At 38.7% G+C, this 18,532-nt stretch overlaps 1 protein-coding gene across 1 annotated transcript; it reads left to right on the top strand.

Moving 5' to 3' along the window:
- The first annotated feature begins 3,662 nt into the window (after positions 1 to 3,662).
- LOC139963018 (uncharacterized) lies at positions 3,663 to 11,279 on the top strand. The gene is made up of 7 exons (XM_071963475.1): positions 3,663 to 3,816; positions 5,473 to 5,570; positions 6,046 to 6,196; positions 7,077 to 7,258; positions 8,000 to 8,144; positions 8,565 to 8,689; positions 9,209 to 11,279. Exons 1-7 carry the CDS (start codon positions 3,747 to 3,749, stop codon positions 9,527 to 9,529), a joined length of 1,092 nt encoding a protein of 363 aa, XP_071819576.1. The 5' UTR covers positions 3,663 to 3,746; the 3' UTR covers positions 9,530 to 11,279.
- Positions 11,280 to 18,532: the final 7,253 nt, after the last annotated feature.

The raw sequence follows: 18,532 nt of genomic DNA, 5'->3' as shown, positions 1-18,532 counted from the left end.
ACGGTGCTCTGTAAGTGCCAACTGAGATTTTTTGTTGTTCAGTAACTTCAGTGACCAGCTTATTCATTTTATTGCTGTTTTCTTCACATCCACTTTCTTTCCGTTGATGTATAGAGTCCTTGCAGAAGTGCAACAAATTATTGAAAGACTGTGGTTAGAGAAGAGCAAATAGTGGAATATAAGTAATAAGTATGCTGTTAAGAGTAGTCTAACGTTAACATCACACAACTATCCTACTAACGCGCTATATATCTGGACGCCATGATTGCAGTACTGCTGCTATACGTATGTTACCTATGTTATACCAGGGAGCTGCTACTCTAACAGCTCCCTGGTTATACGATATGTTAATGGGCCTGTTAAGCCGGCTAGAAACAGTAGGCTATGCTGTCGATCGTATCGTCGTAATATCATGTGCAATGTGATGTCGCAAAACCACTAACTTTGAACTGCATTTCGGTTCTGAGCAAGGAAGTTCATTGTACTTGCACACTTATGGCCAATATAATGAATAAGCTGTTCACTGAAGTTACTGAAACACCAACATCTCAGTTGGCACTTACAAAGCTCCGTACTTTGTATAGCATATATATTTTTCGTACAGAATATATTTTTCGTACAGAATATATTTTTCGCACCGAATAGAGCTTGAATGTTAGAGAATATATATATTTTCCGTACACACAATAAAAATATATTTTTGCATAGAATATAATTTATTCTGCAATATATATAATTTCTGTAACATAATTTATATATTTTGTTAGAGAGAAATATTTTTTCTGTACCAGAATTTCAACACTTGAAAATACGCCCTGTAGTAAACCTGCCGTTCATTTTGGCCACTGCTCACTTCTTCACATTTCAAGGTTATTAGTTTGGAACTTTAGCCGGTGTCTTACGTAAGCAATTTGCCATGCCTTGCAAAGGAAACGAACGTGGGAAAGTCACTTGCACAGCTTAAATTTCCTGCGATCTACCGCGAGTGCCTATTAAAATCTCCAAGGCAGGTAAACTGTTACGTCAGTGGTGCAGGGCGCATTTTCACTCGAATGTATATATTTTTTTAGAGAATATATATATTTTTTCTCTTAGAGAATATATTTTTTCTCTTAGAGAATATATTTTTTTCTCTTAGAGAATAAATATATTCTTGGCATAGAAAAATATAATTTTTGTGTTAGTATATATATCTTTACAGAATATTTATTGTAAGATAATATATATTTTTCTATTAGAGAATAAATATAAAATGGCCTCAGAAAATTAAAAATTTGTGTTAGAGAATATATATTTTTTACAGAATATTTGCTGTAAGAGAATATATATTTTTGTACAGAATGCATATTAGTTATAAAGAAAATAATTTATGTACGCCTGGAGAATATATAAATATATACTTTAAAGGAATAAATATAATTTTCAGGGAATATTTATGTGTAAACATATATATAAATATGTTTAAAATGTATTTTTGAAGTTAACCATTTATGTATTTCGCTCGTACAGCATATATATATTTGTACGTAATATATTCCGCTTTCTCGCGCCATAGATTACATCTGAATGTGCCTGTCACATTATTATTACTACGTAACACCATACCACGGCTGACGAAACAAAACAGATAATTAGCGGTGTGATCAGCCGTATCATGATTTTTTATTATTTTTTTTTTATTATTCGTAACCAGGGATCCTGCCACTGGTGAACCAGTGTTCTCCCGAGGATCCCTGCACATATAAAACATACAAAATATAACAAACAGAACACATAAATAAATATATATAAATGGAAGGCATACACACCTAAAATGTAAAAACATACTCTCCGAACTAAGATCTAAAATCGATTTCAAAGATTCCAAAAAGCCAGGCCATTTCTATATAATTGCACATTTTAATTTAGATTTAAAGGTATCAGTGTTATTGCACATACGAATATGCCGAGGCAGCGCATTTCATTGATTAACCCCATGGTAAGTTTGCTACTTGACAATTAATCAAGCAATCAAGCATTGCAACTTGACAATCACACAACGGAAATTACTAGAAAGACGATTAATACGACGTCCCCCTCCCCTTTGGATTTTTTTTTGCATTTCCAGGTGGCCTCAGATGCAATTTGATGCAATACAGAACACTTCAATACCCACTCCATTTTGTAAACTTAATTTTGTATTTTCACCTGGCCTTAGATGCAATTTGGTGCTCCAAATGAGATTTTTTTCTCATTTGGAAATGAAAAAGGGGTTTTCTGACTTGCGAAGCGGGGGGCGGAATGATACTTCCACATACCTCCACATTTTTCACTGGGGGGCTGGCGCCCCCAGCCCCCCGGTTCCTACGCCCTTGCATCTAGTTCTTTGGCATTGACGTCACGGCGAGCCTAGCAGTTGCTGCATTAACTAACAAATGTCACATGGTTATGATAACGATAACACACAAGGATTTTATTTATTAAAAAACATTACTCATCTAGAATTGTATAAAAGTACGTTGACCTGACGGTTTCTTGCCAGGAAGAATGACTAGGAGATTATATCGACCGCATATTTAGAAACATGTTTTCCAAACAACTTGAAATTTCTAGCCGTTGGTTGTCCTCTCAGTGTAAATGTCCGTGTATGTGTGACAGTATGATCGTCGCGCATTCAGTACATGCCTTGGCCTGGCACTTGTGTTCCTAATATGACGTCATCGTTATCTTGTTTTGAAATCACATTTTCCAGAGTTCTGTTTTCGGATGCGAATATTGAAACGTTAATTTCTGATTAGTTCTTGAGGTTTTGAAGGTGATGAGAATATTTTGAACATATATTTTCTAGAGTTGTATATAATGGCGCGCAAAGGCATGGGCAAAGCTTGGCGTTGAATGTACTAGCCAATCACATTCCACTTAAGTGGATTAGACTAGCCAATCACATTCCACTTAAGTGAAATAGACTATCTAATCACATTTCATTTAAGTGGAATGCATTTCCACTTAAGTGGAATTGTATTCTTCTTAAGTGAAATAGACAGGACATTCCACTTAAGTGGAATTGTATTCCACTTAAGTAGAATACAATTCGACTCAAGTAGAATACAATTCGACTTAAGTGAAATGCATTTCCACTTAAGTGAAATACAATTTCACTTAAGTGGAATGCAATTCCACTTAGGTGAAATAGAATTTAGCTTAAGTAAAATGCAGTGACAAGTTGATGAATTCAGCTTAAGTAAAATACAATTAAGCTTAAGTGGAATGGTATTCCACTTAAGTGAAATAGAATTCCACTTAAGTTAAATAGTATTCTGCTTAAGTGAAAGTGAATTCCACTTAAGTGAAATGTATTCGACTTAAGTCGAATTGCGAGGTAAATGTTAAAACGCCTTGCCATACGCATCAGCGCACCCCGATGCTGGGAAGAGTTAATGAATAGCCCTGTACTCTGTAAAGGTACGTACCTGGACTCCTACACGCTAAGAACTGTTGGGCGAATTTAGTTGGGTAATAATTTTTTTGGCAAAAATTGCCCAACTCCTAAGAGTCAATTACTATGTTTGTAAGCAAAATGTTGCTTCATGCACTTAGCAAAGGGTTTGTGCCAAATAGTTGAGCACAAAGAGTGTTGCGTGCAACAAATTCGTTGGCCTTCATTGTTCTGCACTGCAATCGCGCCATACCGTACCTGTGCGCAGTCTCAAGCTCCAAAAAGCGAACGGTGATTTGTTGTAATACTTGCTCTATGGCCGTAATTCATCATGTCAGAGCCTGAAGTCAAATCAATTCTCACCAGATGGGGAATGGATGAGCTAATAGAGACTTTTGAAGGTAGTTATTTGTAATTTCCTTCGCCAAAACCGTAAAATTATGCATGTGCGGCATACACGATTTTAACTTCCGTCCGTTGGCCTAACGCGAGGCTAGGTCGCCGTTACTATTTGTTGTAGGTATATACGTTAGCCTAGAAGTAGTAACAGTAACGTTTTAAATTTTAGCTTAGCAAGTAGGTATTATTAGTGTTAAGATGTAATGTGAAGTCTTATGTTATGAATATGATAATGGGCTAGGCTAGTACACAGAAACTGTGGTCACGCTCCACCGAAAGTATGCACCAAGGGCCTAGTCTTGGCCAGACATTTCGTACTCATTCTTTGTGATAGTGATGATTTGGTGAGCCTAACACCATGATTAGCCTAGGCCTAGTTACAGAGTTTTTACCAGTTGAAATGTTGCTTAGGCCTAGGTTGCAATTGAGACCTGTAATAGGCTAGCTATGCTGGATTACTGGAGGTCCAACATAGGACCAGGCCTTAGCCCAGCCTACCGCAAGTATGCTATATCACCACTCAGTTATGGTTTAGTTATTTTCCTCTAGTCTTATTGGGAAGTTGCTGCCACTGGGGGAGGGGGTGTCCCATGCATGACCACTTTGTAAAGCTCAAGCCTGTATAACATTTGACCTAGGCCGACTTTGTGTGAATGAAAAGGACAATTACCCGTTCTTCGAGTTCTTTAAGAAATATCTGTAAGTTTAAGAATAAATCATGTACTTATTTGAAAACCGTTAAGTATTGTGAGTTGCTACAGTATTTCAATTCCCAATCCGTTTTCATCCTGTATGGCCTAGTCTGTTCCTCGATTTGATGTAAACATTTCTTTATTAAACCATCTAATTAGCAGCACAAATATAGTGTTTAGATTACATTGATAAATTGTCAAAATCAGTCAAAATCCAAACCTACTATGTACAGCAGTTTCGCTGTTGTACATCTACCCTCAAAAGCGCAGCGCACGTACAATAGGTATAGTGTAATCAAATAGAACTTGCATATTAAACTGAGACTGCTCTGTTTCATTGTTATGGATCTGCTGTGCGGCAAATAGTAACACGTACAATACTACAATAGCTGTAGGTTGGTTACGCGCAAAGTATGTTGGCGATTGTAGGCCTATGTAGGCTAACTATATGAACCGATGCATTATGAAAGTTTGTTATTGTAGTTTGCATGACTATCATGATAATAAGATTGGTTTTTGGAAAAATATAAGAAACTATTAAAAGTAGAATTTTGAATTTTCTATCAGGAATAGGCCTCTACGGTAGAGATTTGCCCACACCAAGTAGATATAAAGCGCCGGGCGGGATTTTTTAATTATTGCCAGGCGGAAATTCCTAGGGCTGGGTGGAACCGCCCGACAGGGGCACATCTCTGGAAGAAAAATGGACAGCTGACAAGTTTGCTTGTTTTGATTTTTTATTCAGGAGTTGGCTTGTGCTATGTTAGTATTTACAGGAATGGTGGTCTATGTTTTCTTTAATTTGCATTCAGTTGGTCTTTTAAAGCCACCTAGGTTACCAATTTCAAACATTGGTCAGTAGTTTTTTCAAATTGTTTTGATCACATTATTCACATAGATATGAATAGGTTTTAAAGTAATAATGTTTTCTTTCTTGTTTGTTGTTTCTTTCATACAATGAGATAGACCTTGAATCATTCAAACTTCTTGATGAAACTTCACTGAAAGAGCTGATTCCAAAAGTTGGGCTCCGTGTCAAGTTTGCCTACAGATTGAAAAGCTATGTTAGTATTATGACCACTGTTTCTGCATACTTTACTTTACTACTTATAGTTACTATCATATTATTAGTATGCTTCAAGTGTCTGGCTACATTACAAGAGGCAAGTGTAGAAGCTCTTCTTGGTCATTTAAAATACATACATGGCATTCATTCCGGAACTGGAACAAAATTAGTGTGAGGAGGCCAATGGATGTGTGTGGATGGGGGGGGGGGGTTATTATCTACTTATAAGCCAGAGTGACACTATCTGTTGGTGCATATTGTACCCCCTGTGCTGGATTTGCCACAGGAAATATCCAAATAGACTCAAATTTTGCACCAAATGTGGGCATACTTACAAAACATCAAGTAATATTTGATAACCAGTGTCAAGTAAAAAGGGCATTATTGTAGTAAACACATTATTGCAGATATGTTTAACTTTTTGAAGGGATTGGGATAATTAATTGTGAAATTGGTGGTATTTCATTTCGCAGGAGGCATTTTACACTAAAGGCACCAGTGGGAGACCAGCGAGCGGTTGGTTGGAAGAGCATCTTAAATACAGTAGAAAACGAGTGAAGAAATACAGCACTACTGAAGAAGCAACATCACCAGAAGGCAATCATGATACTGATGAAGACACTGGTGAGTGTGAAACACTTGAGTAACTTAGTCAACACTGAATTGAAGGGCCCCTCACCAGTGAAAGGTAGTGGTGGGGGGAATAAAGAAAGAACCTTGATAAGAAAGCATTATTGTACTGCAAACTTGGGATGTTCCATAGGTTTATGAAAGGTTTTGATCCCCTTGGGTTATAGGAGCTGTTAGGGAGTGTAGAGAATGAGAAAATTCACCCGCACTAGGCAGTTGAACAATTTCTAAATGTTTTTTTTATTCTCTTGGTAGATGGAAAGGGGTCCCAATTGGCTGGTCAATTTTTAGTGAACATGTTGATATGTAAGGAAAGATTCATCGTGCTGCAAGGATAATGTTTCACACTAACACAGTTTTTAATCCTGATGTTGATGTGAATGGGGGGGGGGGACGGGTTCAAGGTGGACTTGGGGATTTGAATCTTGGCACTCCATTAATATCTGGAAAAAGCCTGGATGGATGAGCAAATAGGAGTAACCTGGTAGTGGGGTGTTAATATAAGAAAAATTTGTGCATTGAATTTCACTACATTCAGATCACATTGCTGTCTTCAAAAAGTAGTGTTACAATAAGAAATGCTTTCCTCAACCAATAGTATCTGTCTATTTCGGTGCTAACATTAAGTTTCATCACAACTTATTTTTATGGTTTCAATGTAAAGAGAATCATATGCATTCATAGTGGCTTATGTGTGGGTGTGTGTGTATGCGTGTGTACAGTGCGTGGGTATATGCATGTGTGTATGTGCTCAAGACTAGAAGCTTAGTAAAATCTCATATTTAGTCAGATCTCATATTTAGTTGTAGGTGGACCATAGAACCCTATTATTACCTAATTAAAACCGCTATGCATTTTTGCATTCTGATTTCAGATGATTCTGTGTCTGAGGAGGACACCCAAAAGATGAAGACGTGGCTTCAACATAATGAGCAGCCACGTGCTACTATGGAAGAGTACATGCTAAAGACAGCAAAGAGAAGACAGATACTGATCAAATCAAAAGGCTTCAAAGAAGCTCTTGTGGAGTATCCAAAGATACTACTTCCAGGCATGGTAAGTATTGAAAAACCAGCATATTGTAAATGCTATTAGGATGAATGGGTTTGTTCATTAATTTCTACCTCTGCAGCTTATCTTTTGTGATGCTTTATGGAAGTAGCTGTTTCCCTAAGTCACAGCTGTTGAGAATGGGAGGGTTCTTATGTCTCAATGACAGTGCTCTTGAATTAATTGTGCTTGGAGCATAGAAAGAATGCAACTTTAACATAACTTTTAAGAATATTGTGCTGAACAGTGATTGACTCAGAACATTCCTTGATAATAGCTGTTTGACCAATTTTGTAAGGATTGTAGATGTTTCCAACATCTTGGAGCATTGATGACCTGATACCAGGTTTGTGCTATTAATTCACAAATGGTAATGGTTGAGTTTGGAAGACAAATATATGTCTTATTGTAATACTTTACATTTTGGCTGCCCTTGCAAATTCATTCAGGCTTCATGCACATCATTACAGGGGTGGTAAATGAAGGATTAGATATAGGCCTACAGATATATGCAGTGTGACAAGCTGAAATAAGACTAACCGGTATTCTCCAAAAAGATGAATACACAGTTTTGCTGAGTCAAAGCTGAAAGATTAAATGCACCAGTTTTGTGTGATTGACATTGCACTAACCTCAGCATTACGTCAGTGCAATCAGTGGTTTACCAAATTATTTCCCATTCCATTCTCCAAATGCTCTCCTTTAGTGAATAGTTTTCTTTACTCTCCCATCTTAATGTATATACAGATTGAACAAGATTTCCAAGTACTTCAACCAGAATCAGCAGAAAAATTGTATGAGAAGTGGCCAGCTGTCTGCAAGGTCATTTTATCATATACGGAAAAGAACTTTCCAGGATGGATGAAAGAACTTCCTTGGGACTGCACACTTTGTAAGTTGGATTAAGCATCACAAACCAGTAAAAAAGTTTTGTGTAATGTTACCAAAGGAGAAAAATTTAGACAAACAGCTTTTGACTAATAGTATGAAGTATGTGTGTGTTTGTGTGTGAAAAGAAGGATGTAATTGTCTATATTACCAATTGTAAAACCTTGGTAAATTCAAGGTTCATATGACACACACAGGAGACACACACATTGAGCAATTCCCTTAATCAACTGCCTTTGACTTATGTTTTAGCATATATTTTTCACCCCTAAAAATTTGGGCATCCCATCCCTGCAGTAAAATGGAAATGGCAACCCATGATTAAGGGCAGTGCACTCATGAGGGGTTTATGCAACTATTTATAAAATCCTGCAAGTTCGTATAACAGTCTATATGTACATTTTTATTTTCTGCGTTTTGACAGTGACAGAAGAGGAACTTGGATTTTTTGCTCTGCCATATGTATTTCAGAGTCGGCACAAGAGAAAGAAGGGCAGAGGATCTATGTCAGTTTCTGCCGGTGTAAAGGCATTCATAGACATCCGATCTGTAAGTATTGAATATTCATTCAGTTCATAGATGATGTAGGCTGGATATTTATGCAAATCTGCTGGCACCCTATGACCATGTGAAGCTACACTTGTGATATGCCACAAAATGCTGTTAAACCAAGATTTATTCACAATATTTGTAGCATTATTTGTTATGACACAGTTAGTAGATATTGATACTTCAAGGTATCACAAGCTTTTTCATATCTTTGATGGTATCATCGGTCAACAGGGGATATCATGAATTTTGGTGTCACAAAATGTTTAGTATTGTCAATGTTTTTCATTACAGTGATGTCTACTCAGTTGAAAGTTTCAGTAAGCCATTTGTCTGATATGCATTCATTTATGCTAATAACAAAACTTTATTATGGTTATCGTGAAATAAATTATTGGCCTACACTTTTTCCATCATTATATCTGCCATTAGTCTGTTGTCTGTCTGTCTGTTGGTCAGCTGTGTCTCACTTTCAGTCAGCATTTATGTGAATGGTTTATACATCCTTTATCATTACAGAACGTGACAAACATCAAGTCCTTTTGTGGAGATATAGATGAAACGGTACATCCACAGCCATTTACTGTAGTTCTTTGGGACTTAAAGCAGAAGTCTCGTCAATTTTTTGTGCTGATTGAGAGAAAGGCTCTACCTGCAACCTCACTGTTGAAAGCCATTGACAGATGCTTCAAGATGCACTTTGTGTTCGATATTGAGTATCAGCCTGACTGTGAGGCATCATGGCAATTTCTGCAAAGCATTATTTATGAGTTGAACACAGCTATCACAAAGGAAATAAGCTCTGTGAAGGCTTTCCGTGCCTATTACAACTCAATGTAAAGTATTATACCACCAGCTGCTATACGTGTAACTGCCTGCATTGATAACCCTGTTCTACTGTGTTGGTTTGTAACTTTTCTGTTGTAAGTTCTATAATGGACTTTGTTTGCTGGAATGATTAAGTTCGCTTTTCATGAGTATTATGTTAGTTTATCACTTTCATTCAACATGACTTGACTAGTTTGATGGTTAAGATTGAATTGTTTACCTGAATAGTATTATTAATATAGCAGTTGATTATGATTGAATAGCTTGATTGTGATATTATGTATCATTGTTTATGACTGATTGGTTTGGTTACCATTGCCATGTTGGTACTGATTTATTATGTAAGCTACATGACTGACTAGTTTGACATCACAAATAGTATGATAGTTAATTACAATTAATTAGCTTGATCGACAGTCAGCATAAAGATATTTCATGGGTTATACATTGTAAGTTTGATCAACATAACATGTAATTACCATATAATGATTTATTAGTCCAACTACATGAATGATTCAAGTCTCTGACCATCAGGAATATGGTGGGTTTTGTTGGTCAACATTGTTGTTTAATTGATTGGTTTCTTAATTAGTATCGTGTGAAATCATATTGTTGTTGGGTTTTTTGAAGTCCTCAGATAGAGTGGTATTGATAAACCTGTTATTTTGATGAATTCTTTATTTAGGCATAGATACTTAATATGAGGTATGAAGTATATCATAAGTTGACATCAGCAGAGGCTATAAAAACTTAGGTACTCTGCCTGCACATGCAGGGATTGCAAAGTCAAGAAGCATTTGGATATATATAGCTCAATTTCAAAAGCCCTCCATGTATTGTGTTCCAGGCCCTGAGATTTTCCTGACCTAGCATTGCAATGAAAACTTAATTGTTAGATATGTTTGTTAAAACTGTCACTTAACATCTACCACCTCCTGAAAAACAAACAGTTATAATAATAACAACAACAACGATATTAGGGTTTATATTACATTTTTCAATTAAATAGAGTAGTGAAAAGGATGACCCCACTATGAAAAGGAATTTCATTAACATCATCAAACTCTTGCCATGTTAGTCAAAGATTTCAGGCCTGGTTTACTTGCAAACTCTACAAAATTTACAGGCTACATTTTACAGTGAATGATAACAATTTTTAATTTTTTGGTATCACATTTTTGCTTGTTCAATTTAAACCCAAGTGATAAATTCTTTTGGGGAATGTTTATGTATTCGTATTATATATGTGCAGATACACTTAAAACTTATATCACAAGATAAAAAAACAAAAGAATAAGTAACTGCAAGAGAAATTGTATAAATTGCAAAATGTTGCTTAAGAGAAAGTGAAAAATAAAGCAGTTTGCGAATCAGAAACTTACTTTGGTCCATTCTGTGATTTGATTTGCATGTTTGTAATTGCTGTATAATCTAAAAATCAACTGTAGCAAAAAGTGACCAACATTGGAGAATATAATAGTGCTAGAAATTGGGGAAACATAGCACGTAAGAATTATTAGCACTTTTTGCTGAACTGTGTTTAGCACAGGTTTTTCCTAAACTTTTTGGTAAAAATTTTCATAAATATTGGGTAAATGTGACATTGCCCATAGTTTAGCAACTCAAGTTTTGCCCAATTTTTAAGAAAAATGTTACCCAAAAGTTTAGGAAAAACCTGTGCTAAACACAGTTAAGCAAAAAATGCTAAAAAAGTTTCACGTGCTATGTTTCCCCAATTTCTAGTAATTATATTCTTCAATGTTGGGCAATTTTTGCTACATCGTTCTTAGCGTGTACGAAAGCGCATATTTCCAGTGTGGTTTTTGTATGCTTTTATGATTCAGTTGTTGTATATAACCAGGCGCGTATCCAGGATTTTCTAACCCGGGGGGCGCGAATTACTATCTAAGCGGAGCGCCACCATCGGTTGGCGCGGAGCGTACAAGAAAATTTCTGGTTTTGATACCCCCCCCCCCCCAGATCACCGGAAATGGCACTTCTCGGGCTTGAAATTGACCAACCAGATTTGCACTTTTGCCTGAGAATCAAGTATTTCCCAAAAGTTTTTTTCCATCCATAACCTTTTTGAAGATTGTCACCAGTCACACATCATGTTCGACCTCATCGCATGTCCTATGGATCATTGCTTTTGTAGGTAATTCTACGTCACGGGCCACAATATCCGAAAGCCCCACTTTTCAAGGTTTTAAGCCCATTATTTGTTGAGAATTTGAAAATTCACATTTCTCGTGAATAACATCACTTTTAAACATACCCATAATGTTGCACAAAATTCAATCTATGGACAACCAATATAGAAAAACCTCCTGGAACCCCTAACAGACAGGTCAAAATTGCACGAGTAGAGGAAAGTATGATGAAGAATGTTGGTGAGGAAATTGTCGAAAATTCCGACACAGTTAATTTATTGATGTACAAATATTAAAACCTCTTATAATGGCTATTATAAAACTTGGTTGAAGGAAATGAAAAATAGCAGATATTTCCGATATCAGGTATATCGAACCGAACACTACACACATAGGCGTAGGTCCCGTAGGAGGTGGGGGCTGCAACCCCCCCCCCCCCCGCAACCATTTTTTTTCGGGCACCTATATGAAAGAAAAATAAATAGCAATGAATAGCTTTAAAATGATCTCCTTGGTAATTAAAATAAAGTTGTAAGCTTGGCCGACATTACTACTGTAAAAGAGAGTTTTGACATAAATGGATCTGTATGGTTTTTCTCCATCTACATAAGACATTTGGTTGTTTACATTAGCATCCGGCGGTATACTGTGCAACTTTTGGGGACCGTATGGTAAACGATGCCATGCAATGTAATGACCCATGCTTGCTTATATGATATTGGCATCGATATGTTGAACGCGCGCAAAGCGCGCGAAAAATTTTGGCTTTTTTTCTGGCAAGTCATTACAGTCCCCAAATCCAATTGGGCTCCTACACCTTTGACTACACACAAAGACAGTTTTTGAGGCTGTTCATCGTGGAACATGCATTCAATGCTCACTGATATGATGTTATATCTGCTCTTTGCTTTACAAATTCGAACAGGCGTGTAGCGAGTAATTGCCAAGAGAGGGGCGAAGCCTGTAGGCAAACTATCTAAGCGAAGCGCCACCATGTGTTGGCGCGAAGCGTTCAATAAAAATTTTGGCCGAAAATGCCTCCCAGATCGCTGGAAATGACACTTCCCAGGCCTTGTAAGTTGCATCTAAGGATTGTATATTTTGAAATTACTAGCGATGTCATAAAGAAAATTTGCTCGGGGGGGGCGGTCGCCCCCTTCCCGAAATGCGTCATGTTCCCCGACGACTCGGTCGAGTTCAAGACCAGCCACAGTTGGTTCCATAGGGCACAATTGTACAATTGTTTAAGGGGTCCATACACACACACGCGTTATGATAGACCATATATAGTATTTATATAGATACATTAGTGAGAGAGGAAAAATGGAAACGTCAAAAATGGAGTTGTCGGTGTAAGGGGTAGGGTGAGGCGCAAACCCCCTCCGTAATCCTCGATCTGTCACTGGCTACCATGTGTATATAATAGGGATCAGCGCTTTAACTATGACTGTTCCTCTTTCTCTTCCCGAGGTCTTGGCTATTTTCTACTCCCTCCTTTTCTCCTTTTTCTCTCTTTTTTCTTTTTCTTTTCCCTTCCTTCCTTTCCTCCTTTTCTTTTTTCCCCTCCTTTTCCCTTTTTTCTTCTCTTTTTTCTCTCCTCTTTTCCTTACCCGGGGGGCGCGCGCCCCCAACGCCCCCCCCCCCTGGATACGCACCTGATAACTCATAAGCTATTCTACTTTTAACAATTCTTATGTCACCCTGACCAGCATATACTGAATACACGTACAATGAATAAAGTCGTTCGTGACAGCGCCCCCCCCCCTATTGGAAAATCCTGGATACGCCACTGAATGAGCCTATAGAAGTTGCAATATCAACAAGCATATAACAAACGATATGACACAAGGACATTTTAATTCCTAACGAAAATGATACATGTAGAATACTTGTTATTTAGCCTTTGGAGAAGATCCGGCTAGAATGGAAAGGTACCTGAATTCCTACGCCATTTTCCATGATCTTTCCAGTGTGGTTTTTGTAGTCGTTTTTCAATGGTTCAGTGGTTTTAGCTAACTCATAAGCTATTCTACAGCCTACAGAGTTTGCAATGTCAACAAACATATAGAAATGATTTTTTAATTGTATAGAAAATTTTTCATCTAGAATACTTGTAATTTAGCCTTTGAAGAAGATGCTGCGAGGATCGAAACGTTAGGCCAACTTACTTTTACACAATCTAGAATACTACTTACCATATGAAAACCGTACACCGGAAAAAAAATTAGCTCAAAACTTGGAATTTAATATGTGCAACGACAGTGAACGATATCGAGCCTGCCCGATGGACTAAAAATGCATTCATGGGATGAATTTCGAAGGAAGCACGTGTATGTTGCGCAAGAAACCGAACGCAACAATACATTTTGGCGAGATTTGGCACGAGTTCGTCTGCGAAGGCAGTACGGAAAATTTCGACCAAAACAGACCTTCATCCGTGTCAGTAACCTATATGACGTCATTAATGGCTGCAGAGGTGCTCAAAGAACTCCGAGGAGTAACATATTCAGAAGTAACGCTCAGTTTGACTTGATCCACATGATTTGGAATGGTCAAACTTACAAAGTCCACTACCTAAACCTTAAGTATATCTACGTCACCCTCAGCGACGGACGCCCGACTCATTTTCACTCATATGGTTAGAAATTTTTGAAGATAAGAAGAGCTGTATTGAAAAGTATTTGGAACACCGAAAAGTGAAACATGGCGGAATCAATGACAGAGCCCGAAGGGTCTAAGGACTACGATTTTGAATATTACTAATACTACTATTGTACTAGTGCTCGGCCGCGTTTCCTCATAAGGATACTTTTTAAGAAAAAGTCGCACAGGAAAGAACCTGGGCACGAAAACCAAACTACTGAACGACTGATCCGCTTCTAACCCCAGTCCCCTTGCATCGGAACTGTGTGATCCTCCAAAGGATCGTCACTTGTCTCACTGGAGGTTTCCTATTCCCCGATCTGGTCTTCGGTGGGTTACTTGCCAGGAAGAACGACTCGATTATATCGATCGGATGCGAGTTTTGTATGCAGGTAGGTGTGTATATTAAATAGCCAATCACAGCCAAGTTCATTTTGACGTGCAATCCTGACGTGCTAGCCTGATGCAACAACAATGTATGTATGTATGTATACGTGTATGTGTGTGTGTATGTATGCAACGAGGTAAATGAATCTGGAGGATTCATGTCAATTGGGTGCGCGCGTACCATGTATGGAGGGTCATGTGATGTGTTCCAGGGTGGTACTATACTGATATTTCTCTGTAGCAGTTCGAGAACAGTGTTAGTGACTTCGTGAAAGATTGGTCGGTTCGGACATGGGAACCAGTGGCGTAGCTACGGGGGGGGGCCTGGGGGGGCCGAGGCCCCCCATGAAATCGGCTGCCCCCCCACTGGCCCCCCCCACTGGCCCCCCACTGGCCCCCCTACTGGCCCCCCACTGGGAATGTTGTAAAAAAAAATGTTGTAAAAAAATAAAAAAATATTTTTTTTTTTCTCAATAATTTGGGAAATAGAGTTACACAATTTTCCCGTCTGCATCTGGCAGAAGAAGAATAATACAATATCTGTAGTAATCATGAGAATGGTCACACAGCATGACATGGCAATGGTCGATGCGACGATTGCGACCATACACCACGAACCTTGTTGTGCTGCGCGATATCGATATCTGCTGACAATATGTTCAGTGCTTCCACCTAGCGCAACAATCTATCAAAAGGTTGGCTCCGTTTGTACTGGGCCGAGGTATCAGGTATTCATATATTGCCTCGAGTCAAATGAATATATGCAGGCGCGGATCCAGGGGGTCCGGACCCCCCCTGCTCTTGGCCAAAAAAAAAAAGAGAAAAAAAAGAGAGAGAAAAAAATAGTTAAATTAAACGCCATGTAGGACGTCAGAAAAGCGGTTATCCTCACAAGTTATCCAGGTGTGTCTTTTCCGTCGAATGAACTATAGTGTGCACGCGTGCTACACGTGCCAAAAATGCCTAACAATCTCAATTTTCAGACGGTGGTGTTCGAATTTTTTTGGGCGGTGAGGTTACAGAGCGGTAGGCTGCTAGGATGCGCTAACGAATTTTTCATGAGCAAACCCCTCACCCTTCCAAAATCCTGGATCCGGCCCTGCATCAAACAGTGGTGACGGAACGGGAGGGGATTGGGGGCTAAAGGCATTATGATTTTTGTATCATCTCAACTCATCTGATATGTAATACCATATTTCATAGATTGTTTTTTTCTCATCAATTGAGAAATTGCAGACATGAGATCCATATTTTCAGGCTAGGTACATGCAGCTTAGAATACTCGGGAAGTGCCGTTTCCGGCCATCTGGGGGGTTTGTAAAGCCAAAAATTTGCTTGTACGCTCCGCGCCAACCGATGATGGCGCTTCGCTTAGATAGTCTTACGTTCAGGCGCGGCTGGACCAGTCAGACCCCCCTGTCACAAATCCTGCATCCGCCCCTGATATGTCATTGAATATTCCACAAAACAACCTTTTTATGCCCACGAAACTGTCGAAACATGATTTTCCACTACTGGTAGAGATATAAAAATTGGGAATTCTGAAATTCCTGCAAACATGCGGCTGTGCCTGTTCACTACTCACTACTGTATCGCCTTAAAAAATGATGAGTGGAAATTGTTTCTCCAGGACCGTATCGTATCGTGTGGGTATCGAGTGCGTCTGATATACGAACGTACGTAGTACGTACGTACGTCTATGATGATATGCACTGTACTGCACTGATAAAAACATAGGTGAATTTCACTCCATGGGAGTGATCACTGAGCACCTTCCGGTATAAGAGTGAATTTCCACTCCATTGGAGTAAATCTTAACTCCTAATAGAGTTATATTCACTCATATTAGGAGTGAGGGTTAACTCCAATAGAGTTAAATTTCACTCTTAATTTGAAGTGCGCCGAGCGATCACTCCAATGGAATGAAATCCACTCATTTGTTTAAGAGTGTTGCTAGATGTGTGAAGAAGAAATTTACATACCAATACATGTTATCGCTCATCGATTGGCACAAAAACCCAGATTCTGATGACAGCTGCCTCAAGAAACCCAATAAATGGCCTAATTAGCACCGAGCCACCAATGTGGACCATTACCGAAACATCGATAGACTTCCATCCCCTTCCTCTAATGCTATTTAAGTCCACATGTGGGCATATCCTGCAAACCTACTACCGGTAGCCCACAGGGGTTTGAGTTGGGAGAAAGGCCTTGACACCTTGAAACGACAAATGATGCCAACTTCCCTCAAGTTAAAAGTCTGGCTGAGTTGGCAAGGCCAGTCAGCATGAAAGAGAAAAAACTTTTTTTGCATTTCTGTCACCAAAGTTGCACATCTTTTTGGTTGCTATTTTGCCTCACAGGTGCCATCTCCTGCGATCTGGGGGGTGCTGAAATCTCAAATTTTCTCTGTACGCTCCGCGCCAACCAAGGTGGCGCTCCGCTTAGATAGTAACCTCCGCCCCCCCCCCCACAAGAAAGAACAGCCCCCCATGGCCCCCCCCCCACTCAAAAAATCCTAGCTACGCCACTGATGGGAACTAACGGCATAAGAAGGTACTGGTACTTCAGGCCTACGAAATACTGCTAATATGCTAACGTTCAACCTTATTCTCTTGAATGAAGGCAGGCTTCCTACATAATCTTACTTATTAATACAGCTCTAGGGGAAGCTTTGTCTCATATGGCCTAACGTTATTACTACATGCTATAAGTGAATGTAGAAATGGGAAATGTGGGGAAATGTTTAGTTCAGTGCAACCACGGAATTCTCCATGGAACAGAGCCTAATGCTGCTCGACGGGAAGCGAGATTTTTTTTCCCAGCGCGGTAAAGGCCATCATTTGCATACCTCGCTTCTCATTGGCTGCAGTCTTGCACTGTTGATGCTGGGAAGTTCTTGCTTACGCTATGCGTGTGTGTATGTACATGAACATACACGTGCAAGCAGTGGATCGTGATTCGCATACACGTACTGTATGAACTGGCCACTGTGTTGAGACAACGTTGTTAAAAAATTTGTTAAAATGTTTTTTCTTTGCTTTTGCGCGGACTTGTTTGTGTACATTCACATCCATAAGTTCGTAAAACAATACTGCGACCATGGACTGTGAGTGTACACGTCTCATTGTAGATGACTGTCCTTCTTTGAAGGTAATGATTACTTAGGTTGATGATCCAAAACTGAAAAGCCAATATATCGAATTAGTTAGTATTGACGAGGGTGAAGCTTCGAAGTGATGGTGGAACTTGCTGTACAGAGTACTGCGATGGCAATGTACGCAGATAAGTACCAGGCGTTTGATTGCTTCAAAACTGTTTAAAAACATTGGACAGCTTGACCGTTTCTGGTTGACTATTAACTTGGGATGCTTTTAATCTTTAAACTGATAGACTCTTAATTCTGAGCATAGACATTGATTTGAATTTCAAATTCATGACCCTTTGAAACGGTTTATTATGACCCTTTGGCACGGTTTTCAGATAATATACTACGAAATCTAGGCCTAGTATTTATTCATGCATGTTAGTAGTACCACTGCCACTGTGGATTATAGTTATTGAACACAGAAATTGTCTTACGTTTATATCATATGGTGCTTTTTTTTGTATCATCTTCAAACTGTTCCGGTTTGATTTAACTTCTTTCAATTTACAGCAACAGAGTTGTGCGATACATAACCACAGACCCTCTACACCCGTGGCATAAGACACCGACAAATAAATTAACTATATACTCAAACGCGTACCATTGTACATTCTGCTGCTAGACTGTTTTCTTTTTTGAGTGTAGCAAAGTGGCCTTGTGAAATGTGGTATGTGATGAACGATTCAA

This window comes from Apostichopus japonicus, chromosome 21 (genome assembly GCF_037975245.1).
Source record: "Apostichopus japonicus isolate 1M-3 chromosome 21, ASM3797524v1, whole genome shotgun sequence".
Taxonomy (NCBI): Eukaryota; Metazoa; Echinodermata; class Holothuroidea; order Aspidochirotida; family Stichopodidae; genus Apostichopus; species Apostichopus japonicus.
The sequence above is the reverse complement of the archived record's forward strand: the minus strand, read 5'-3'. Positions and strand labels throughout refer to the sequence as shown.

Coding starts and splice junctions, on each gene's coding strand:
- LOC139963018 (XM_071963475.1), top strand. CDS start 3,747: ATGTCAGAGCCTGAAGTCAAATCAATTCTCACCAGATGGGGAATGGAT. Junction 3,817..5,472: donor GCTAATAGAGACTTTTGAAG/GTAGTTATTTGT, acceptor ACAATGAGATAG/ACCTTGAATCATTCAAACTT. Junction 8,690..9,208: donor CATTCATAGACATCCGATCT/GTAAGTATTGAA, acceptor TTATCATTACAG/AACGTGACAAACATCAAGTC.